Genomic DNA, 26,018 nt, shown 5'->3' with positions numbered 1-26,018 from the left:
TACATCAATCCATTAGCAAGTCCTGTTGACTAATCTCCAAATTAAATCTAAAGTCTGTTCCCTTCTCTCTATCATTATATCTACTGCCATGGTCCAAGCCCCTACCTGCTCTCTCCTGGACGGCTGCCCTGACCATTCCTGCACTCACATCTCTTCTCCACACACTGCGATGTTATAAATACATTAGGTTGGGACTTTTACCTAAGCATCTTATCCTAGCCTGTAAGACTCTATAATCAGGCCTCTGATCACCTCTCCCATGTCATTTACCAACACTCTCCTCCTTGATCATTCCATAGCATCCCTTTTGTCCTTCCTGCTGACCATCAAACACACCAAGGTCGCCTCTACCTTAGAGGTTTGTTCCACTGTTCTTCTCCTTGTAATGTTCCTTCCCTGGATCTTTGCATGGCTAGCTCCCTCCTATCAGATGACGGGCCTTGGTTCAAAGTCATTTCATCGGAATAGTGGCAACTCCACCTAAAGGACCCTGCCTCTCCCTATCACATCACCCTATTTTATTTTCAACCTAACAGTTACTACTGACTGATATTTTTGTTCAGGTATTTATTTATAATCTGTTTCCACGAATGTTCTATCAAAGCAGTGACTCTGTCTGCTCCATTCATTATTAAATTTCTGGCAAGGCTGTCCCTATAAAGGGCAGTTACTTCTCAGGGCAGTTACCTGTACAAGGCCCAGCCAAGATAATCTCACCTGAAAGGGGGCCATACTGTCAACATCTTTCAAAGGCCCCTTGAGAGATCATTCATGACAGACATCTTAAAAACGAATTTTAGTGATGTTCAGAAAAGAGCAGCAAAGTGCAGCAACCTGGAAACTGCCCCAAGCCTATGGAACAGTGCCTGGTACATAATGAGCTCTTGATAAATGCTTCTTGAATGAAGGAACTAGCAATTAAAATGAGATAACTTACTTAAGTACCTGCTTACATTAGCTACTCAGTAAGCACTAGTTACCCTCCGTGAGACTCAAGTTTCCCCAACTGTTAAAAAAAAAAAAAGACAGACTAAATGTTCTCTAAAATCTTTGCCAACTCTTACTACTCATTCATTTTTCAATAATTTCTTTTCATTCATACATTCAAGAAATATGCATTGAGAACCCACTATGTGCCATGAGTTCTAGACACTAGATATATACTAGTGAACAAGATGAATACAATTCCTGCCCTCCTGAAGCTTACAGTCTACAAGTGTTAGTAATTCAAATAAATATACAATTTAAAATGATGATAAAGAGATAAAGAGGAAGGGGGGAAGTAAGTGGGAAGGTGGGTGGAATTCTGAAATCAATATTCTACTTCATTTACTAAGTCTCATCCAGGCCTCCCATTTCATCAATGCTTCTTTTTAAAATGCTCGCTGCGATGGTCATGACCTTCCCACCTTTGTTGGCCAGACACAGACTTCCTCCATTCAGGGCTCAGAAGTGCTCCTGAAAATAGGAAGGGAAGTAACAGTTTCCTCACCCCTTATTAGCAACAAAATACAGCTTTTTACTGAAGCCCAGAGCACAATGGTTAAAAATTGTTTCTAGGTTCAGACAGAGCTGGGCTCAAATTCTCACTTCACCAATAAGCAGCTACATGACTTTGAGCAAATCATATGTACTCCTTAACTTCATTTTCCTCTTTGGGAAAATGTAAAGCTCATAATAACATCTGTCCCTTAGGACTACTGTAAGAACAAATGATAATCACATGTGAAGTGCAGGGCACAGTGCCTAACATCACCTACCATGATCCTGACTGTAGTGTGATACCAGCCCCACAGTGGTCCCAGTACTGTTCCGGTCTTCATGAACGTCATGAGTTTTCAATCACACGTTCTACTGGGAACAAACACCTGGATGCACGGTACAGTGCTCTACACAGTGGGCTTCTCCTTTTTCCTTTCATATGTTCTTGGCTAGTTCTTGTCACTGCACCCAAAATGACAGCTACTAATTACTATTCCTACATTTAGCAAGAATTTAGATAAAAATGAGAGGTCCGAGAATTGGAAGTGAGCTCATTCACTATCTTTAGCATCACATGAATAAAAAGAGACTGAAATAGGGTTAGAGAAATAGAATGCTGTGACGCTTCTCAATTCTGTCTCTCTTGTTTGGCCATTTTCTAAAGATCCAAACTGCCACCCAGTATGAAAATGTCAGCATACCAAGGGGATGTTACAGCAAGAGCCTACGTTATAAATAATAAACAAACATGTCCACAGGCTGAGCCAGCCTCATAGGCCAAGTGAAATGTCTGGAAGAACCCAATGATCTCAATAGACTAATGGTGTAGAAAGGGACATCATCAGTGCCATCAGTGAAAAACTTCTCCCTGAAAAAGGAAACAAATGAGACTTCAAGAGAAATAATAATTTTAATAATAATATTGGTTTGACTTCTAACATTTATAGAGCATACTAGAATTGACAGCTTGCTTCCCAATATGAAGTCTCATTTGATTCCCTCTTTACAGATAAGGAAACTGAGGCTCTGAGAGTTGAAGACACCTGTCATGATGCCACATGGCAAAGAGGGAACTCAAAACCAGACCATCCAAGGCAGGAGTTCTTTCCTTGCTGATGCGTAGTAAACATTACAACAAAGTATAACAAGCTCTGATTCAGGGAAGGGATGCCCACTAGCATAGGATTTTACAGCTGGACTGAATATACATGACTTTTCCCAAAGTGTAAATTTTTATTTAAGAGGTTGATAAAAGAAAGCACCAAGCTCACTGTCAGGAGATAGGACGATGCTGCCCCCCTGTGTCTATTTGCTTTTTCCCATCTTTGCAAACTGAAGCCCCAGACTGTCTTTATTGCTTCTAAGCCAAAACATTGGACAGCCTCATTCTTTAGCAGGAAAGCCATATGCAAATCTGACTTGTATCACAAGCTTGATGGTAATAATACGTCTTTTGACTATAATAAGTGCATTTGAAAGTTCTATGAAAAAAAATATCAAACAATAAAGTAGTATCTACAGCAAATGAAAAGGGAACAATTCAGCCAATGAAGAAATGGTCCCTGAGGACCTAAATGTGGCCCATGTGACCCCACAGTATAAATCACTTGAAACTTTGAGCAAATCATTTTTACTTAATTATCTGGTGTTGAGAAGCAGCAGGTCAAGAGGGCACACCATCACCACTCTGTGCCTGCTGCCACTGGCATAATTCCAGGAAGTGGCACAGCACAGGGCATATTCTAAGTACACCTTCAACAAACATATGCTGGAAAAATTAAGGGATCAATCTGTGATGCATCTGAAGCTGAAAGAAATTAATTATTTTGAGCAATTCAAATTTAATTCCACTAAAATTACAATTTGAAATTGAGGAATTATAGAAAAGGAAGACAAGTAGAATAAAGCCTCCATGTTGTATCTGATTAACTTCTGAGTTATAACCAGTAAGCACACACCCTGCTTCAATATTCTCCAATCATCATGGTTTTGTACTATTCTTGCAACCTTCTTACAGATGGATTGCTGGTCAAGTGAAACACATATGGCAGTCTAAAATATACTAATTTTTTGAAGTTGCAGGAAATACATATTCAACATATATATATACACACACACACACTAAGTATACATATACTAAATACAAGATGTATGTAATATATATGTACACATATGTGTGTGTTTGTATATCTATGTATTTTAGGATTGGCTGAATATATTAAATGTACTGTATATGTTAAATGCATTATAAAAGGCATAAAAACTGCAACAAATTGTTAATAGTAATTATTGTCAGGGGTTGTTGATGAAGTGGCTTTTGACTTTTTATTTCATATAATTTTGTTAGTTAAAATTTTTACAGTGAGAATATTTAAGTATTGGGTAATTTTTAAAATTCAAATTAAATTAAATATGACCAAAATGGTCCTGCTTCTATTTTATTAGCATACTAAAATATAACTTGCCAATTAACAGTGATATACGTTTGAACATAAAATTGGGTCAAATTAAAAAAACTTACGGAAAAAAACTCAATGTCCTGATTTTAGCCTGTCACTTTGAGGCTCAAAAACATTCAGTGAGAATGTCTGAAAAGCAGGTAGGAGGCATCCCTGATCTTCCCTCTGTTCTGCTAGCCTAATAAAGCACAGACATATACAAGAACGTCCATCACTAGCTCCACCAACAGTGGGGTTCTTGTCTGTTTTCAGGATCTGTCTCTGCCAATGAACCAAGAGGGAGAAAAAGAACTACAGACTCCCGAGTCCACTCCACTCCACGGGGCCCCACCCTCTCCAGCGGGCAGAGCCATGGGCTTCACAAAAGCCTCCACAGCCTCCTCTGCTTTAGCTGAGGCATCTGCCAGGCTCGCCTTCCTTTGCTCATGCTTTCTTTGAAAAAGAAAATTCCTCACAATAAAATATCAAAATAATGCCACAAAATAGAGGAAATACACATGTTAAACATAACTAATTAAAAACTTTGTTTAAAAATATCAGGAATGTGTACCAAAATGCAATGTTAACATTCAGACATCACTCCATAGGTAATCAAAGGACACTGACAGTCACATTATACAGGAGGAAAGAAAGAAAACAAATGGTAATATGAGAAAATGGAAATTTTAAAGAAGCGAATTTAAAATGTTAAGGTTGTCACAAATCATATCTAAAAAGAAAGACAAGAAAATGCAGTAAGATATATTTTAAAGAAATTATGATACACTTCATAAACACAAAAAAATCCAAAAGCTAACATGCAGCATTAGCTGGAATATGGGGAATGGGCACACCATACAGCGCTGAATGCAGCAGAAAGAATGGAAACTTGCTGGAGATCAGTTTACGCCCAGGTTACAAGATACGGTTCAATCTAGCAATTCTATTCTTTACCAATATACCAAGAGAAAAAAATAATTTTTATACATACGCGAAAGACAAAGAATACCTAAATGCTCAATAATATGAATTTAAGGATAATAATAATGCTATAGAAAAATACATAACTATTGAAAATGATAATAAGTAAACTATAGGTAACAATGTGAAGTGAAAAAATAAACCCCAAAATATTATGTACATACTATTTACAGCCCTATAGAAACATATAAGTAAATTCACAAATTCTTCATGATATTAAAAATACTTTAAGATCTATGCTTTTAAAAATTACAATATAACAGTAACATATAATCAAGGAAGCTAGTAACAGGAGAAAATGTATGTGACAGTATTTATGTAAAAATTCCATATCTATGTGTTCTTCTAACCATAGAGAAATATCAAGAAACATGGTCACCAAAATATAAACAGATGTTTCTTCGGTGGGGAGGGTATAACTCAGTGGTAGAGTGCAGTACCTCCATTAAAATAAATAAATAAATAAACCTAATTACCACCCCCTCCAAAGAAAAAAAAGGTTTCCTCATCATTTGGCGATTATTTTCACAAATGAAAACTATGAAGCTGTTTTCATTTTGGAAAGGGAAACAGGCAAAGTGCATAGTAGCAAAGATCAGAAGACAATTAGAAATGTTTCCAAGTTTTAGGTATTCTGTCTCTGTCTGTCAGTCTGTCTCTCTCTCACACACACACATACACAAACTCTAAAATCACCAGATAATCAGCCACACAGAGAGACTCTGAGAACTGGTGACCCCAGGGGGCAGTTCCTACTTTCTTTCACTAGCTCAAGTCTCTTGCCACTCAGGACACAACACAAAGCAAAGACACCACAGAACAGCTTCCTCCTAAAGCCCATGACTCTAACGCCGAGGTCACAAACTCTTCTACAAAGAGCCAGAGAGTAAATGTGTTAGGCTTTGCAAGCCATGTGGTCACAACTACTCAACTCTCACTGCAGTGTAAAAGCAGCCATAAACAGCACTTCAACAAAAGAGTATGGGTAAAACTTCATTGACAACGAAATTTGAACTTCATATAATTTTCACATATCAGTAAATATTCTTCTTATTTTAATGTTTTTCCCAAACATTTAAAAATGTAAAAGCCAAAGACAGTTTGGCAGTTCCTTAAAGAGTTAAACACAGAATTACCATATGACCCAGGAATTCCACTCCTAGGTATACGCGCAACTATATACCCAAGATAACTGAAAACACATACTCACAACTTGTACAGGAATGTTCACTGAAGTGTTACTTGTGATACCCAAAATCTGGGAACAACTCTAATGTCCATCAACTGACAAATGGATAAACAAAATGTGGCATATTCATATAAAAGAGTATTATTTGCCATATAAAGGAATGAAGTACTGATAGATGAAACATGCTCAGTGAAAGAAGTCAGACATTAAAGGACACACATCCTCTGATTCCATTTACATGAAATGTTCAGAATGGGCAAATCCATTTGAGACAGATAGTGGCAGCCAGGGGCTGGGAAGAGGAGGGAATGAGGAGTCACTGCAAACGAGTACAGGGTTTCTTTTGGGGCGTAATAAAAATTATAAAATTAGATAGTGGTGACGGTTACACAACCTTGTGAACATACTAAAAACAACTAAATTATACACTTTAAAATGGTGAGTTCTGTAGTATAAGAATTAAATCTCAATTTTTAAAAATGTAGAAATCGTCTTCAACTCACAGGACATACGAAAACAGACTGCAGGCTGGATATGGCCTGGGGGGCTGTAGTTTGCCAAACCTGTTCTAGCAACTAACAGAGAAGCTAGCTTTGAGTTTTATACGTAAACACACATACACACACACACACACACACACACACTCCACAAATTACAACAAAAACAAAACCAAAAACTTGAAAGAAGCTGGGCATGAACTAAAAAAATTATTTGATGAATATTAGCTAAAGTGATGAAAAAATAGAAAGTCAAAGAACCTGTTTAAGTTAAGCTCACTGCCACCAAACCCATAAAGTTACTTTTCTGAAAGTGGACAAGATTCAACAGACTGGTTGGGGGAGAAAAAGTGTGTGTTATATAAAGCATAACTTTTAAATACCAGTTCTGACTTTGTCATGCCATGCTAAGATCCTTTTCAAAGTAAACTAATTTAGAAACTTTAATGAATGCTGACACATTACCTGGAGGCACTAGCTGTATTAATTCAAACCTGGTTAGAAAGCCTAAAAAGAAGAAAAATGAGATTTTAATACTTTAAAATGTTGCCAGAGTTTTCCATTAATTACTGAGTTTAAAACTGCCATAACACCCCCATTTACATTATTAATAATAATAAATGCCATACCAACAATGACTAAGGTACTTCTAGACTCAATAAATTGAGAGCATGTGGTGAGAGTAACTGAGTTACAAGAACAGCATTTCATCCCCTGAAAAGTACTGACAAAACGGATGTAATATTTTCTCTCTTAGAGATGTAGTCATAAACCACTGAATACATACATAAATCAACACATTTTTCATTTTAAAAATTCAAAATACAATTGTTATCCATTAATCTATAAAAGTTTATCTTACTTAAAACAGTATGCTATATGACTAAACAAGTTAGACATAATTTGCTATATAAATTAGACATAAAATGTAACATTTTTTAATATTTCCTGAGATCAAAGTATATTTAGAAACAGTGAGCCCATGTACAATGTCTATTAGGACAAGGATAAAATTCAAATCTTAAAAGTAATTTAAGGGGGAGGGTATAGCTCAGTGGTAGGGTACATGCTTAGCATGCGTGAGGTCCTGGATTCAATCCCCAGTACGTCCACTTAAAAAGAAATAAACCTAGTTACCTCCCCCCAAAAATGTAAGTAATAATTTTCTTAAAAACTAATTTAAAACATAAATGGTATAACAATAAAAATCAATAAAGATAATTCCTACAAAATATTAGAAGTGAAAACATTATTATAATAGACAATAATGGTGATTATAGTTAATAATACTATATTATATACTTGAAAGTTACTAAGAGAGTAGAACTTAAATGTTCTTACTACAAAAAAATGAATGGTAATTATGTGATGTAATGAAGGTGTTGGCTAACACTAAGGTAGTAATCATTTGCAATATATAAGTGTATCAAATCAACATGTTGTACACTTGAAACTTACACAATGTTGTATGTCAATTATATCTCAAAAAAGCTAAAAAAAAACCACAATGAAACTAAAATTCTCCATTAGTAGACTTATAAAAAAATGAATGCATAAGGACAGAATTTTAAATGACAACAAACCTAAAAGCCAAAACAGCCTGTAATCTTTCCAAAGAGGGACTATACCCTTGCCAACCATCACCCCAATGATAATGTTGAGCACTTAATATCTCAGGCTCTAAATTTCTTACATTCAATTAATTCTCACCACATGCCATGTTCATGAATTGAAAGACTTAATATTGTTAAGATGACAATAGTCTCCAAATTGATCTACAGGTTCAATGCAATCCCTATCAAAACTTAGCTGGCTTCTTTGCAGAAATTGACAAGCTGATCCTAAAATTCATATGGCAAACCAAGGGAATCCAAAAAGCAAAAGCAGTCTTGAAAAAGAAAAACTAAGTTGAAGGACTCACACTTCCTGATTTTAAAACTTACTACACAAAGCTACAATAATCAAAATTGTGTCACACTGACAAAATGGTAGATATATGGATCAATGGAATAGAACTGAAACCCCTAAAATAAACCCTCACATTTACAGTCAGTTGGTTTTCCATAAGAGTGTCAAGACTATTCAATGGGGGAAAACTATTCTTAGTAACAATGTTCCTGGGACAATTGAAAATCCAGATGCAAAAGAATGAAGTTGGATCCTTTCTTCATATCATTTACAAAAATCAACTCACTATGTATTACAGACCTAAATGTAAGACCCCAAACCATAAAACTCTTAGAATAAAACACACATATAAATCTTTGGCCTGAATTAGACAATGGTTTCTTATTATGACATCAAAAGCACAAGTAATAAGAGAAAAATAGATAACACAGAATTCATCAAAATTAAAAACTTTCATGTTTCAAAGAACACCATTAAGAAAGTGAAAAGACAATCCAAAGAATGGGAGAAAATATTTGTCAATCATACATCTGATATGGAACTTGGATCTACAATATATAAAGAACTTACAACTCAATAAAAAAAAACTCAATTAAAATACAGGCAAAGAATCTGAGTAGACTTTTCTCCAAGTAAGATATACAAATGGCCAATAAACACATGAGATAATGCTCAACATCATTGCTTTCAGAGAAATGCAAATAAAAACAACAGGATACCACTTCATATCCATAAGGATGGCTACCAATCAAAAAAGATAATAATAACAAGTGTTGGCTATGATGTGGAGAAATCGAACCTCATATATTGCTGTTGGAATATAAAATGATACAGCTCCTTTGGTACAGTCTGGAAGTTCCTCAAAAGATTAAACAGAGTTACCCTATGACCCAGCAATTACACTCCCAAGTATATACCCAAGAGAAATGAAAACATGTTCACAAAAAAACCCGTACACAAATATTCACAGCAGCACTACTCATCACAGCCCCAAAATGAAAACAATCCAAATGTCCATCATCTGATGAATGGATAAACAAAATGTATATCCATACAATGGAACATTACTTAGACATAAAAAGAAATGAAATATTGACACATACTATAGCAAGAAAGAACCTTGAAAACATCATCATCCATGAAATAAGCCAATCACAAAAGATCACATATCGTATTATTCAATTTATATGAAATACCCAGAAAAAGCAAATCTATAGAAGCAGAAAGATTAGTTGGTAGTTGCCTAGGGCTAGAAGGGATCAGGAAGAATGGGTACAGGGTTTCTTCCTGTGGTGATGAAAATGTTCTAAAATCAATTAAGATGATAGTTATACAACTCTGTTATATACAAAAACTATTTAATTGTAATAAAACAAACAGAATCATACCATCAAGTAAATCCCATCTATATCTAGAAAACGGATTGTAATTAAACCAAAAACATGGTTCAAATTTTACATAGTCTATCCTGAATATAAATATGCATCAAACACGAATCCATCACAACTTAGAAAATAGTAGAATTTTATATCTGTGAATTACATATACATAGTAGTCTCTCTCTTTCTCTCTGTCTTTTTTTTTTTTTTTTTGGAGAGTACCTACTTTCTAAAATGTCTGCTACAGCTCCAGGGTCTATCGCATTTTCAAACACCTGTAGGAAAAAAAAATGGGGAAAATAAATTTTCAAACTTTTATTAATATATGCTTTTAGAAACTCTAAATTATATTCTTCCAAATAATTAACACATGTCAAGTCCAGCCATATAACATTTTAAGATTCAACAGCAGTATCTTTAACAGGCATGTGGTTAAAAGTTCAAGTAATGACTACAGAATAAATGAATGAGAATTAACACAACAATACCAAGTACAAGGAAAATCTGAGTTAGCTGCATCTCCTACATATTCAAAATATCATCAACTTCACCTAGCCCTACAGTTTGTTGCACATCTGGCATCAACCTCGAAAGAGTCTTGTCTGAGTACCTAGAAAAACATTCTGAATATGACAGATACTCATTATATTTGTTAACTGAATGAATGACTTCTCTTCCCAGGCAATTGGTTGTGCTAAAGATGAATAAAAATTCTATCTATGTGTAACACAAAAGGAAAATTAGGTACTCATAGCTAGGTTCCCATAGAATCCAAAAACAGCAAGAAAGGGAAAGCCTCAGGAGTTTTAGGTGTACCATGAAGCACAAGAAAAACATTTTGATACCTGTCCAGCCACTTCCAATGTGCTTATTTTGTCCTTGAGATTAAAGGGCCTGGGATAGGACTGAAATAAAGGCATATCATGTCCCTCTCCTTGAACTCTAGAATGCTGTAAGAAAGACAAGTTTCCAGTGGAGTTTGATTTTGGGCATTAAATTGCTGATTTAAATGGTGTTTAACCTTAAGCATGATTAAAATTTGCTATTGATCCAAAACCAGGTCTGCTTTAACTACAAAAAAGGAAGCTACCCCTTGTAACACATTTTTGTCTTACTGACTTTGATTTAACAAGCAAATGTGGGTGTTTTTTTTTTTCCTCAAAATTATTTCAGTAATTCTATCCCTTCTCTTCATCCCTGTCTAAGAATTTTCTCAAGGATAATTGTGGGGAGTAAATAATCAACAAGAACTGCTCAAACACAATGGCTCATACATTCCTTATGAGTAATTTCTTATTTATCTAAATGCTTTAATGTAATTCAATTCTGAATTACCAAAAAGGTCCAAGGAGGAGAAAATACTTTTGCCACTTGCTACAACTACTTGCAGCTAGAGAATGGAACAGACACAAGAAAGCTGGAGCCAGCTGGTAGAAAGCTTGAATATGAATCCAAATGGCTCATGCAAGAAGGCAATTTTTCAAAATTTAAAATAAAGCATTTAGTTAATTGCACTTTATAAAATGAAAAATGTTCCATGATATTTTTGATTAGTAATCTCAAACACACAACGTTGCAACACAGCAGTAGTGGCATCGAGAGTTTGACTCTAAGGCTCACTCTCCTCTTCTGCAAGTCAGGGAGATTAGACTAGATGACCTCCAAGGTCATTTACAGATTGATTTACAGCTTCTATGATTTTATGTTCCTCGGCTTCTTATAAAAATATTTTTAAGGTCTTCTAAAGAAGTAAATTTAAAATTCAAAAAACTAATAAAGAAATTCTTGGGGAAAAAAATAAACTGGATTTTCAACACCCACACTTAATCACTATCACATCCTAAGTGGTAGAATTAGGTTCCTTTGGATTCTGACTGTATGTTCCAAGGTTATGTCCATTTATTTCTCTCCTCTCTTATCCAGCCTGTTTGGAAGTGAAAGTGATAGGCCCTACCCTGGAGCCTTCCCATACTCATCTCCTCCCCAAAGGAACCACCTCAGTGATATTGTTTTGGACAAAATCATAAACTTATCAAGGTTAAAATTCATTCCACCTCCAAATTTCAAAACAAAAACTTTAAGGAACTGTCGGTGATTCAATAGTAATGAAATTATTTCATTAAATACTAAAGTGAGAAAAAAGCTGGTAATGCTTTGGCTATTTATATCATAATCACATTCACTGGAACAGAATTTAGTCTTTATCACTGCAGCTAAGTAAACCAGATATGACCCAAGAAAACACAGTAAATCTGAAGAGCTTTCTTGTTTTGTTACAAAATTTCAGATACGAATTTAACGAACTTGGTTAGTTTTGGGTTATTTTTCTGAGTCTAAAAAAAGTTTGTTTCTAAGGTCTGCTAGTTTATTGATAATCTCTGTCAGAAATGTAATGCAACTGCCTCTAACACCTCCAAGAACATTCAGAAAATGCTCTCTGCTCCAGTTAGAAAATGCCATGGGAGTTCCAAGAATAGAAAACATCCACCAGGGTATTTAGCACTAGTTTGACAGAACTTGGCTCAGACCTGAAATCCAAAAGCAAGTCCTCCAACTAAGGTTTTGCACTGTGCTGAGGTGCCTTCATGTAATTTTGTTACAGAAAATTTACAAGATAAGTTTATAAAAACTGTGTTCTTCAGAAGGAACTAGTAAATGATCTTCAGACAACAGAATCTAAGTTTCTCTAGCAATGAGAAAGTCAGGATCACCTTTTCAAACATCATGCTCCGCTGAATCATAATAGGGAACACAGAAGGGAAGTTATCCGTCTTCAGGTACTGATTCAGGAGGTAAACCCCAAGGTACACATCCTGCTTGCCAGGAAGGAACACTCCTGGGCAAGAAATCTTAAAAAGAAAGAAAGAAAGAAAGAAAAAGAACAGGGTTTGTTTTGTTTTGTAAAAGGGACTCTATATTCCCTAACCTCCTATAATGTCAAATTTCCCCCACCACAGCACCTGTACTTCCCACACCACCACCCTCCCCTCTCCTCTCCTTCCTCAAATTGGAAATTCCAATTTCCTCCCTCGTCTCCGCCAGGTGTCACAATCGTCCTCTAGCAGGCTCCTCTCCCCGCCCCTCCAGGATGGCAGTGCGGAAGCGGAAGAGGCTGCAAGGCCGGGAAGCCTCTCCTGAGGCCAGCGGGGTCCTGCGGTCCGGGCCGCCCGCCGTGATGTCGAGCCCCCGGAGGAACGTCGAGGGACGCCCGCTGGGTACCTGTGCCCCCAGCAGCAGCAGCAGCAATTCCGTCAGCCCAGCCCACGGCGGCGGCGGCGGCAGCAGGTTCGAGTTTCAATCCCTGCTCAGCAGCCGCGCGCTGGGCACCGACCCCACCTGCGGCCGGCTCCGCGCGTCCGAGAGCCCGGTGCACCGCCGCGGCTCGTTCCCTCCCGCCGGGGCAGGCCCCTCGCAGGCGTCCCCGCCCCCGCCGCCCGAGGAAGACCGCATGGACCTCAACCCGTCCTTCCTGGGCATCGCCCTGCGCTCCCTGCTGGCCATCGACCTGTGGCTGTCTAAGAAGCTGGGGGTGTGCGCGGGGGAGAGCTCGTCCTGGGGCAGCGTGCGGCCCCTTATGAAGCTGCTGGAGATCTCGGGACACGGCATCCTCTGGCTGCTGGGCACCCTCTACTGCCTGTCCAGGAGCGACAGCTGGGCCGGGCGCGAGGTGCTGATGAACCTGCTCTTCGCCCTACTGTTGGACCTGCTGCTGGTGGCCTTGATCAAGGGGCTGGTCCGCAGGCGCCGCCCGGCCCACAACCAGATGGACATGTTTTTCACCCTTTCGGTGGACAAGTACTCTTTCCCTTCGGGCCATGCCACCAGGGCCGCCCTGGTGTCGCGGTTCATCCTGAACCACCTGGTGCTGGCCATTCCGCTGAGGGTGCTGGTGGTACTGTGGACTCTCATCTTGGGCCTCTCCAGGATCATGCTGGGGCGGCACAATGTCACCGACGTGGCTTTTGGCTTTTTTCTGGGTTACATGCAGTATTGCATCGTGGACTATTGCTGGCTCTCACCGCACAATGCTCCGGTCCTCTTTGTACTGTGGAACCAACAGTGACACCATCTCATTCATTATGGCACCAGGAGATCTGGAGGTCTCCACATGTGATGATGCTGACATAAACCAGCAGCCATCCTGCTTGCCCCTCTAAGGAAATTTCAGGTTTCCTTTGGGATTTCAGGTGTCCTACCATCTTGATGGGTTGCTAGGCTGGAGCACGTGCTGGCCATTACTGATCACAGCCATATTGTAGAAAGCAAAAAAACAAACAAAAACCCTTTTATTATATACTTATTCAACAACTGTTTATATCTCCAGGACAACTGCAAAGAAACCAAGTTGGGGTGATTATAATGTTGCTTCTTTTTAAAAGTTGACATCAGTAAATTTTGTGTTTTGTAGTAATCTCATGAGTCAACACATCACTGGTAAATTGAACTTTGAAAAAAAAATCATCATCATTCTGTAAATATACATGCAGGTGAGCCACATATTAATCCTAGTTCTTTTCCTGAGGTAGATTTTAAACAGTATTGTAAGAGTCTAAGACATAGATTTTTCTTATTCATTCCCTGAATATCTGGGGAGATTTCTTCTTAATCTTGATTTTCTTGGTAAGCTTTTTTAGTTTATTGTCTCTCCCATCTTTGCAGATTGGGTAGTGAGAAGACAGATTATAGTACATTTCTTTCTCTTCTTTTCTTCTACCTCTTCAAAAGGTCTTTTAAACAGATATTTTTTCCACCAGTCTCTAATTCTGTCTTTTGCAATATTGCCTTTCTGTATTCAGAGAACAAGCCAAGAACTTACTTTGAAGAAGAAACACTTAAAGGCTGGTGCCCTTATCTACGGTGCCCATAGAAAAGGAAAGATGAGACTGTGGCCTCATGCTTAATTCTGTTGACAGCCAATAGCATGGTATGACAGGGGACAAAAAAGCTAAGTTGCTAGGAGGGCAGAGGAACTGAGAGTCTAGGGGAAGGCTCACTACATATTATGTCAGTGGACAAACATGTTAGGAATGGGCCCTGCTGCCTGTCATCTCAACTGAGTAAAGAATAATGCTCCTTTACTAAGGTAATAAAGTGGGAAAATAACTTGATTCTTTGCAATGCAAAAGCATAAGCTTTCTCATATATATCACAGGATGACCCTGTTATTACAGATTTTCATATGGAATTCTGTTTCCCTGTATACAGCACAATTTAGTTAACAGTATTTAACTTGAAATTCATCAAGTGGAAGCTACTGCTATACCAGGCACAAAATATAACTCCTAAAATTCCGTTGTATTGATTCGCCTCCCCAAATCACACCACAAAAGACCACCAAACGCAGGGTGGACTCTGTTCACTATTCTTTGACCAGGAAAGACAAAAGAGAGTGTGTGCTTTAAATGCTGCTCTACCTGAAAATAAGGACCTTTAAATTACCTATGGAACTGGTGTCTTCAGATAATCTTAATGACCAACTGTTTTGACATTTATAAGTAGAGAGGATTATGGCCTTTGATCTATCATATAGAGGAACACAGAGGAATCTGGAGAATGGCTGTGACAAGTAGGCTCAGACCGGTAGAAGTGTGAACTCTCCGAGCATGAGAGGCACACTGAAAAAGCAGTAGCTACTCTTCAAAATAAAATAAAATTACTTGTATTCCCACAATAGCCTGAACACAGACTACCTCTTCACTTCCTGAATCAGCCACACTGTGAAGCTCTAAGTGGTTTCCTTTATTGTTTAGTCCTAGAGAGATCCTTTTATTTTAATTGCAGCAATATTCAGGCCAGATATTTGGAAGCAATGATATTTCCTCTTGTCATGTCCACAAGTCTAAATATTGGGGGCTCAAAATTAAGCTGATCTTCTGGTTCCTGGTTATTCTTCTGGAATTCCCTATCTTGGTTGCTGGCTTTTAAAGCACAGATCAGTTCACCTGCTGATTTTGGAACATCCTAAGTACTGTAGAATAAAAAACTGATTTCACTGTTAATTGTATACTGAAGAATGCCTTTTAAAAGTCAAAATAAAATTAACCAGTAATGCTGAATGAAGTAAGATGAAAACTTGTTGAATTTTTGCCTTGATGAGGAGGAAGAATGATTTCAGTCGGCTTCTCAAGAATTCCTTCATCTTACTGCACAATTTTGAGAGCTCACAACTAATATAACACAATTGATACAGTCTGGTCCTATTTGCTGTCAGCAAAGTAGGACAAATCCAGGAAATTTCTATCTTTGTTTTAGAGCTGCACATATGAGGAAATCAGCATTTGTCACTTACATGGAGGCTAACCAGATTTTTCCATGGCCGTAACCTGTTGGTGTTGTGCTTATAATCATGGCCAGTAGAGCCCCTTATAGCTTGCAGGCAAAGCTGCTTGACAGTCTGTCCCTAACTACAGATGGAGGGATTGAAAAATGGAAGCTGAAATCAGAGGAATGACTGACCCCACACAGGAAAAATGGAGTCACTCTGCCACAGCACCTCACTTAAAAAGGATTCAGTGGATAATTATAAGAGTTATTGATTGATTTCCCTTTTGTAATTAGCAAGACCAAACCATTTGCAGGGGAAATGGCTTAGAAAATATTTGATTGATTTATAGAGATGGCAAATTATCAGGAAGTGACAGGGCTTTTTGAACTTAAACTCTTTCCTGGTTATTTAAAGGAGGGGCTTTTTAACCGTTTCACAAATCTTTATCCTGGAAAAGAAAATAAAATCATTCTTGGACCTGATGCAAGGTTATTTTAAAGAACAGAAAAATTCAGGATAAATCTAAGTAACAAGCTGGCTTTGGAGGCGGGGCATGAAGAAAATAAGAAGAGGTTATGCTGAATTAAATGTTATAAACCCAGGAAAGACCAATGTAGAGAATCTTAGGGACAGAGATATGATTTGTCCCCAAAGATAATGATGCGGGTGGTGGCGGGGAGGGTGAAAACGACCCAAGATGATTTAAGAAGCCTGGGGAAAGAGTATGCTTTGGGGCAAGGAGGAGAGGTTTGTAGATCTCTTACCGCCCGGATCTGCAGTTCCACCACCACCTCCAAAGGCATAGTTCCCTACGTGGGCGAAAAGACTGGAATGAAAAGATCCTTTTGTGCAGAGCTCTGGACCGATTTCTCTTAGTTTAGCTCAATCGGCAGATGGTCCCAGAAGTTTCCCCAGTCCCCCACCCTCTCGTACTCCCATCAGTACCCCCAGCCCAGGTCCCTCCCACTAGGACGGGTCTCACACAGCCGGAGCTGGAGCCAAGGCTTCCAGAAGGCGGAAGCAGCGCGTTGCCATGGACACTCAAAAACGCAACCTTCCACCCAGGAACGTCAGCGAGACTCTGGCGCAGGCGTGTGCGCCTCCAGCGAGCCACTTGGAACTCGCGGTCCCGACGTCGGCTTCCCAGACTGTGCGCTAGCGGAAGAGATTGACCGGTGTACTGCCATGGTGACCGGCTCAGGAGACGCTAAGAGCCTCAGTTTCCTTTCCACCAAAACTTTCCAGCAGCAGTCCTTATGTTAAAACGTTTACTGTGTCCATTCCAAAAGTGAAATGTGATCATAGCTCCGTTATAACTTAAGCGCTGCCCATTTTTACTACCTATACGACCCCAAGCCCTGGAAATTCTGTAACAATTCTAATTAATATAGTAGTATGTCCCTAAAGGAACTCTCTTGCTTGTGAAATGTTATGTCCTCACGCTTGGTTTCGAAACCATGCCACTGTCAATTAGAAATGAAACGCGTGCTAATTAAAAATACAAGGTTAATTCTTAAAGAGGTTTAAAAGTTAGGTATCCCATGTTAGCCACAATAGAAATTTTTTTCAGCCTCTTTACTAAGGTTTAGTTAACTTAAGACAAGCATCGAATTACATTATCTCCCAATGGGTGGTTACTGTAGTTGTTAAAGCCAGGGTTACACTGTAAAAAACCGTCAGAAGTGGCAGGCAGAGCAAGAGTTCTTAACCAGTAGGGGAAATTGCATTCTTTTCCACTCACAGTATTTAACAGACAACAAATGAATGAAGAGAGGAGGGAGTGGCTGCTTTTGGCTATTAGAAAAATCTAGGAGGGCTGGTGCTATCTCCAAACAGAAAATTTTTAATCGGTATTAGTTATTTATTACTAACATTTAGCATTGGAGATTTATGCAATTCAGGAATGTGAGTGTATTAGGTATTCATTTTGGTAATTGGATTGCTTTTCCCTGGAAGAGAAAAACTTAGTATGATGAAGGAAGATGTACTATGTCCTTATCCAATCCTCATTCCTCTGTGTGTCTGCATACCAGGAGGCACACAAATGGGTGCTTGGCTCTCTACAGTATCCAGAGCACTGATTTGTCAGCTCACAGCAGCATGCTGGCACCCTTACTAATGCAGTGATATAAGGGACAGAACCTGCCTTGACCCTCACAAGTTCATCATCAACACCAATAATAAAGCATCAAGGAGAGTGACAACCAAAACATGACTCAGCAAGCGATTAGACACAATGGAAGGGAGGAATCAGTCTTTACTGAGAACCTTTAAAGTGCTAGGCATGTTGCTTACACTAGTTAGTTTCATCTCTACAATAACTCTTTGAGGGAGATATTATTATTCCATTTACAGATGCAGAATCTGAGGCCAGACAGCCTTTTGTCCAAGGCCACACAGCTAAGGGGAAGCAGCCACACTTGAATCCAGGTGTGCTCTACCACATCACTGCCCCTGCAACATAGGCATCCTTCTGATCCCTAGAGACACAGTGTCCTGTTCTATGCTCCTCCTAGCCTTAACTGGACTCTCCTGGCTTAACTGAACTCTCTTTGATATAATTAGAATCTCCTTGGTTGTCTCCTAGGGCACAGTCCTCTTTTGGTTCCCTTCAATTCCCTGGCCATTCTTCCTCTGTCTCTATTCATCTTCCTCTCCCTGGATAAGCAGTATTTCTAGGTCCTTTCTTTTCCTCACTTGAATATCCTCTACCTAGTGTGTCGTCCAGTGTAGGTCTGGAATAGCACACGTACACAGATTTATATATCCCACACAAACCTCTCTTATGCTCTTGCAGACCAGATGGAGTCTCACTATTACATATGTATCTCCTCTTTTTGGCAACTGCCACAATAATAGGTTTATATTTTCTCCTGATCGTTGATTACTATTTGCCTCTTTAAACTGTAAGCCCTGCATGGCTAAGAGTTTGTATCTTAAGTACCTAACATAGTAGATGCTCAGTAATTATCCTGAATAGATGTTAAATGCAGAGGTGCTCAAGCCAGTCTATAAAGTTTACTGTACATGGGTAAGGGGAGGTCCTACCACTACAGTGCAAACTAAATATGCAAAATGAGAAAGTACCCGGCACAACTACTTCTGCTAGTCTGCCATGGGGGTATTAAATGACTTGATAGGAAATACTTACATTCTGTTCACTTCCTCCACCATGGTCACCTGAGGCACTCAGCTGCCAGAGAGATGCAGACATTGCTACATACACAATGCCTCTGGCCCTTGCAAAGATTGAGGCTGCCACCTCCACTGGAGGCCAAGGAAAGACATTCAAAGATTAAATTGTCCTGTCAACACTTCCAGAGATTGGCTTTATTACCTGTGTAGGTGGCGGAAAACAAATCCCATTGAACAACTCTTATTCCCAGAGTGTTTCTGCAGTGCAGGCTGGTCAGCAGTGATATCAGCACTGCAGAAATGACACATCAGTAATACATCCTGGTCACATCCTGGCCACTGCCAAGAAAATGGCACATGTCCCAAATGGGAATTTTCCAAAGAGTTAATTATAATATGCAAAGAACAAAAGTTATGACAGATAATTATTGCTGAAATTTTCCTTTTAACTAAAAAAAAATTATAGAACACTAAATTGTAAACACGTCTTTTCAAATAACATAGGAAGGAGTATTCATATGAGGGAAGGAAACTATAAAAAAAGGAAGCACTAATGGCAGGGATATGGGAAAACACATTCATACATTGGTAGAAGAGTAAAAAAATACACACACACACACACACACACACACACACACACACACACACACACACACACACATAGTATAGTAATTTTCTATGGCTACTTTAACAAATTACCACAAACTTACTGGCTTAAACAAGACAAATTTATCATTTTTGGTTTTGTGGGTCAGAAATCCAACACAGATCTCTAAAAGCAAACTGTGAGCAGGGCTGCATTCCTTGCCTTTTCTGTTTCCTCGGTTTTCCAGCTTCTATGGGGCTGCCTTCGTTCCTTGGCTTGTAGCTCCCTTCTTTCATCTTCAAAGCCAGAAACACTGATCCAAGTCTTTCTCATGCTACCATCTCTCTGGTTCCACTTTTAAGGATCTTTATAACAACACAGTGCCCACCAGATAGTCCAGGATAATTTCCCTATTAAACTTAGCTGATTTGAAACTGTAATTCCATCTGTGAGTCAATTTCCCTTTGCCATGGAAGGTAATATAGTCAAAGGTTCCAGGGATTAAGGAATGGATATCTTTAGGGGCCATTATTCTGCCTAACACATAGAACTTCTCTGGAGAGCAATTTATTAACATCTATCAAAAACTTTCATTTTACTCAGCAGTTCCACTGCTAGGAATAAGTATATATGGGTATACTTTCAAAAGTACACCAAAACATATACTGCAACATTATTTATAGTTAAAAAAAGACTGGAAACCACCTAAATGATCCTTAAATATGATTAGATTAAATCAATTATGGTTAAGCCTCAAGATAGAACAGTATGCAGCATGGAAAAAGAATAAAGCAGAGCTGTTAAGTCCTTGCAGTAAAAACTAAAATATAGGACTAAGGAGGAAAAAAAAACATGGAACAAAAATGTGTAAAGTGTGCTTTCATTTGGAAAGTTGACAGGGAATATGATATGTACACATATGCTCAGAATATTCCTCAAAGGATACACTAGAAACTGCTCACAGTTAGTGCCTCTGGGGAGAGGATCTGAAGTACAGAGATAGAGAGGAAACTTACTTTTCACTGAATATCCTCAGGTACTTCAAAAATATTTTTGCCAAGTAGTTGCATTATATAGACCAAAAAGGAAAACAAATTAAAACAAGTAGAAAACATAAAATGGAAAGGATAAATCTGGGAACACAGGAAGGGCCAGGAACTTGCTTCCTCAGCTTCTGGGGCTCCATGCTGTGAGAATGTCCATGCAAATGTGTCTGCTACTTCTGCTTCTAGTGCAGTGTCTTATTCTGTGATCCCTGGCTGTCTCAGGGATCCTAATCCTCCTGAAATGACAGGTAACCTTTTATGCACATGTATAGGTGCATTTTTCTGGGAAGAGAGACTGTAGTTTTCATCAGTCTGGAAGGAATAGAGTTAGTGGTTTTAGAACCACTGCTCTGCCCTCTATTCTGCCATCAGTCCCCTCCTACAGCAAAAAAAAAAAAAAAAAAAAAAGGGGGGCACCCATGTGGCCCTTTTCTGACAAGGCGGTAGATAAGGAAAGAGAGGCTTTTCTCTCCATCACATTCATACCCACTTACTAGAGCCAATTATCTCTTCAAGGGCAGCTTTATTCAATAATAAGTGAGAAAGAGCTTCAAAGTTCTATTCTAGGCCATTAGTTTATGTCCGGATTCAGACTCATTTGTGAGGCCCTACAATCTTTTGTGCCAGTGAATTATTCATTAGCAAATGTGAGTAACACCAGCAGATTGAGTTTCTAAAGTGAGTTGTTCATTAGTATTTGTGAGAACTGCCTGGAGAAAAACAAAACAAAACAGAACAAAAAACCCTTAAGTACATGAGACAATCTGGATTATTTCAACAGTAATGCAATGCCAGATAACTGACTTTTTTTTTAAAAAAACAGAACCAGCCTCAAGACTCAAGCAATAATTGTGCTTTTACTGGCCTTCCTCAAAGTCTTTCTCCGAAATGTTTTTTAACAGTTTAGTTTTCTCACAGTCTGATATGCAGATGAGAAAAGTATACTTTTCTGACTTTTACTACAAATGTATAAAAGAGCTCAATGAGCTATCTTAGGTTCTTTCTTTGATTCTCATAAACTGCGCAAAGATGAAGTTTATTACTAAAAAAATCTTAATGTTAAAATCATATTCTTTGGGGGGAATGTTATATTAGAAGGACCAGGCTGCCACCATACAAACCCACTGTTCAAGCGTAACATCACTAAAGATGGTATCACATGTCCTCTTCCTATGTGATTCATAGGAAAGCACCTATAAAGCACCTTTGTCAAGAAAGCTGAAGTTGAATCTAATTGAGCCTCTAGAGCTACACGGTCTAATAAGGTAGCCTTATATGGCTATTTAAATTTAAATTAACTAAGACTAAATAAAATTTTAACTTCAGTTCCTCACTTGCACTAGTCACGTTTAAAGTGCTCAGTAGCCACATCTGCCTAGTGGCCACTGTATTGGACAGTACAAGTAGAGTATTTCCATCATCACAGAAACTGCCTTGGGAACAGTGTTGCTCTAGAGCTAACTTCACTTAAAGGAAATACGGGGGATGGAAAGACATGTTAATGACACCACAAGGAAGCAAACATATGTAGAATGTGAGATATTCTATAGGACAACTGATCCAGTTGGTCTGCAACAAGTCAATGACACAAATTAAAAAAAAAAAAGGAAGCGGCAGAAATACTCTAGATTAAGATAATTCTAAGACCTGACAACCAAATGTAATATGTGATTTTGTTGGGAAACCCAATTCAAACAAACCAACTTAAACAGAATATCTGACACTATAGGGGAAATTTGATTATTGTTTGGGTATTAGATAATACCAAGGAATTAATTTTGATAGGTATGATAATGTCCTTGTGTTTATGGAAGCCAAATATCAACATTGTTTGGAGATGCATATTCAGATATGTAGCAAAAATTATCTAATATCTAAGATTTTGTTTCTGAATACTTCAGCAAATGAATAAAAGGGATGGATAAAGGTAATGTAGTAAAATCTTGATAATTGTTGATCTGGACAATGGATATATTGGGCTTACTGTAATTCTATACTTTTGTGTATTTTAAAATATTCAAAATAACAATTTTAAAATCTTTAACACATATTTAAATAAGAAAAGCAATAAAATCCTTATGTAAACTCTATTCTGTCTTAAAATAGCCCCTCAAGAGGATTCTTGGTGGCATCACTATGGAATTGCCTTCAATAGAAATCTTCATAGGTTTAAAGAGAAAAATATAGTGGATCTATTCACTTCAAATGCAGATGACATAAGAAAATTACTGTAGTGTGTAATACTTTACAAGTAATTCAGAGAGAAACCCACACAAGAAAAAAAGCAGTGTATTATATGAATAGTGATCTCTCTATATATAAAAATAGATTTTAAAAAAAGTTTCTTCAGTATAGCACAGGGAACTATATTCAATATCTTGTAATAACCTTTAAGGAAAAAGAATATGAAAACGAATATATGTATGTATATGCATGACTGGGTCATAGGGCTGCACATCAGAAATTGACACATTGTAACTGACTGTACTTCAATTTTAAAAAAAGGGAAAAAAAGAATAATGGTCTCTGCATGAATATCAAAAATAGGAGCTGACAATTTGAGTATTTCTTTAAGCATACACACTTCTCAAGAATTTTCCCCAAGTATCAGGAATACTTCCATGGAAGGAATTAAATTGCAATTAGACAGGGTTGGACATTCTAGACTATGTGCATAGTCCATAAACTTCCATCTTAAAGTAATTTCTATTCAGAAAATATAATTTGCTCCTTTGAGTCTCAAGAGGGCTAGTTCTAGATCCACGGGAGTGGTAGGCTAATTATGACTCAAAGCAATTTCCAAGGAATTATATTTATTATTCAATATAAGAAAGTAGAAAAGAGTGTGATTTAGTCCCAACACTTGTAAAAAGTGTCTGCTGTACCCGGGCGCAGGATTTAGGCCCCAAATGCAGCCATGTCTAAGATGAGGCTATTTTTTATGTTGTTATATCTACCCTTTCTTCTGGAAACATAACTGTTTCCATTTCCTTTTTACCCTCTTCTGTCTTTATTTAATCCTACACCTTTCCTTTTATACTTGTTTCCATTTATGTGCTCCCTATTCACCTATTGACATGTATTATTGAGTACCTACAATGTGCTAGGTACTGTTCTGGGCAATGGAGGCATAAGGGTGAACAAAAAACAATCTATGCCTTTGTGGACCTTACATTCTAATGGGGTAAGAAATATAATAAAGTGAACATAGATAACAACAGTATGATTAATGCTAGGAAGAGAGTATCGGCTGGGTTGGGGAGAGAGAAAGTTACAGGTTGGAGAGGGACTTAAAACCCAATTTACACCCAGTGGAAAGGTCAGCGTCTCTAACAGTTATGACATTTGATATAAGATCTAAACAGAAAAGATCACTAGCAAGACTTTTAAAGAACTAAGAGAAAAGACATCGAGGCAAAGGGAACAGTAAATGTAAAAGGCCATGAGTCAGAAAAGAAATGGGTATGTTTGAGGAACTGAAAGGAAGCCAGTGAGCTTACTAAGAGAGACCTGGGCAGGGAGTAGAAGAGGTTCAGAAATGACACTTAAAAGAGTTAGGGTGGCACTAGATAGCCAGAAACTTACAGTTATTGAAGACAATGTGATTGTCTAACCAAGAGACATAAGCTCTTCTTCCTTCCCATTAGCAACCCAGTTTTGCTTGGGTGGCAATGGATCTAGCTCCAGGGAATAAATCACTATTTATTTAAGCCAATTCTGGCCAGTCACTGAAGTTTTTGAGAAATGTTTTTGAAGTAATAGAAAGCTGCAAGTGAATAAAGCTGTTTTTGTCTTCTCTCCCTCTATGCTTTAGCTACTGCCATGTTTTCTCCTATGGCTTTCACTCCTAAATGCAAAATGTTTAGGTACAGTGCTCCTCAACTTTTATTTGTAATTAATTTCTAAGGTATAATATATATTCATTGGAAAATATTCAAACAGCATAATATAGGAGAGCTAAAAGTGGGAAGTAAAGGTGCCCAGAAACTTTACTCTACAGCCTTATCCACCAGGAGTATTCATTAATATTAATAATTCTTGTTTACCCTCCAGGAATTTTCTATACACATGTACACGCACATACACAGAGAACTGTTTTTACACAAGTTGCATTATCTCTTAATACATATAGATATATAAACATACATCTAAAAAAGCAAGTTGCTTTTTTAAACTCGCATTTTGGGGATATTTCTGTATCAGCACATTTATATCTACTTTACTCATTTTAAAGACTGATAATATCCTATTGTATTAATTATACACTATAACTTTTTTAAGGTCTTCTATTGGTAGGCAATTAGATCGTTTCCTCTGTTTTTTTCCTTGCTCCTCGCCCCCCAATGCTGCAATAAACACCTATGTAGATAAATCAGTGGTGCAAAAACAACTGTTGGATAATTTCCTGGTAGTCAGATTGCTGCATCAAAGCACTTAAACCTCTGATACCGTCAATCTACCCCTCCCAAAACGTTACTCAAATGACATTCTAACAGCATTTCCTCACACCTTGCCTACACTCGATATTGACAGACTTCAAAAGATTGAAAAAATGGCGTCTTACTATTTTTATTTGGGTCTCTTCATTTATGAGTAGCGCAGCAATGCCCGACTGTTAAACGTGAACGTTTTTAAGTCCTATTCCCTGGGCTGATCCTACCTCTTCCCCTTTAAATGTGTGACCTTAGACATGCTAGGTCTTTTTCTTCTACTCAAAAAAGGGGTAACGAGAGCACAAATCTTTACGATTAAACGAGATACGTAGAAACACAGTAAGCCCTTTGTACACGTTCGCTATTAGTAGTACTATTTTTTAAAACCCTGTTTGCTCCAGTACCTTATCTTTGGCATACTCCTCCTCCCAGCCAAGTTTCGCAGAATTCTTGTCGCTTGTAACTCAAAATAAGAGGAAAATTGGCTCTGCTTTTCAAAATTCTCCTCATTTCAACCGCCCCTCCCCCCACCCCATCCCCGTCGCTTCAAAACTACTGGTTTACTTAACAGTGTACAGGAATGAGTTGCAGTTTTTAAATAATACGCAAAGTGAACAACGCTTGGCCCGAGCACCCCCCGGCCTCCAGGACCCACTGCGCGGTTGAGAGTAAATCTGCA

The 26,018-nt window shown here is 38.2% G+C and overlaps 2 protein-coding genes across 12 annotated transcripts in view; one reads left to right on the top strand and one right to left on the bottom strand.

The window, feature by feature from the left end:
* Positions 1-25,857, bottom strand: part of SPATA6L (spermatogenesis associated 6 like) — a 52,431-nt gene extending 26,574 nt beyond the window's left edge. For 4 of the 11 annotated variants that reach the window (XR_012506356.1, XR_012506357.1, XM_074361621.1 and 1 more), the window contains exons 1-4: positions 16,904-17,079; positions 12,586-12,723; positions 10,101-10,149; positions 7,053-7,094 (exon numbers count right to left, since the gene is read on the bottom strand). Coding sequence is in view for 9 of the 11 variants with exons in the window: in XM_074361621.1 (XP_074217722.1) it covers positions 7,053-7,094; positions 10,101-10,149; positions 12,586-12,723; positions 16,904-16,942 (268 nt within the window). In the remaining 2 variants the exon portion in view is untranslated. Of the gene's footprint in view, positions 1-7,052; positions 7,095-10,100; positions 10,150-12,585; positions 12,724-13,093; positions 13,234-16,903; positions 17,080-17,121; positions 18,235-19,476; positions 25,716-25,743 lie in introns of those variants that run through there. The other 7 variants (XM_010967886.3, XM_074361622.1, XM_074361620.1 and 4 more) reach the window with 6 other exon arrangements.
* On the top strand, positions 12,874-15,946 carry PLPP6 (phospholipid phosphatase 6). Its single transcript, XM_045504973.2, has one exon. It carries the CDS (start codon positions 12,963-12,965, stop codon positions 13,935-13,937), a length of 975 nt encoding a protein of 324 aa, XP_045360929.2. The 5' UTR covers positions 12,874-12,962; the 3' UTR covers positions 13,938-15,946.
* Positions 25,858-26,018: the final 161 nt, after the last annotated feature.

This window comes from Camelus bactrianus, chromosome 4 (assembly GCF_048773025.1).
Source record: "Camelus bactrianus isolate YW-2024 breed Bactrian camel chromosome 4, ASM4877302v1, whole genome shotgun sequence".
NCBI lineage: Eukaryota > Metazoa > Chordata > Mammalia > Artiodactyla > Camelidae > Camelus > Camelus bactrianus.
This window is presented reverse-complemented; position numbering and strand designations above follow the sequence as displayed.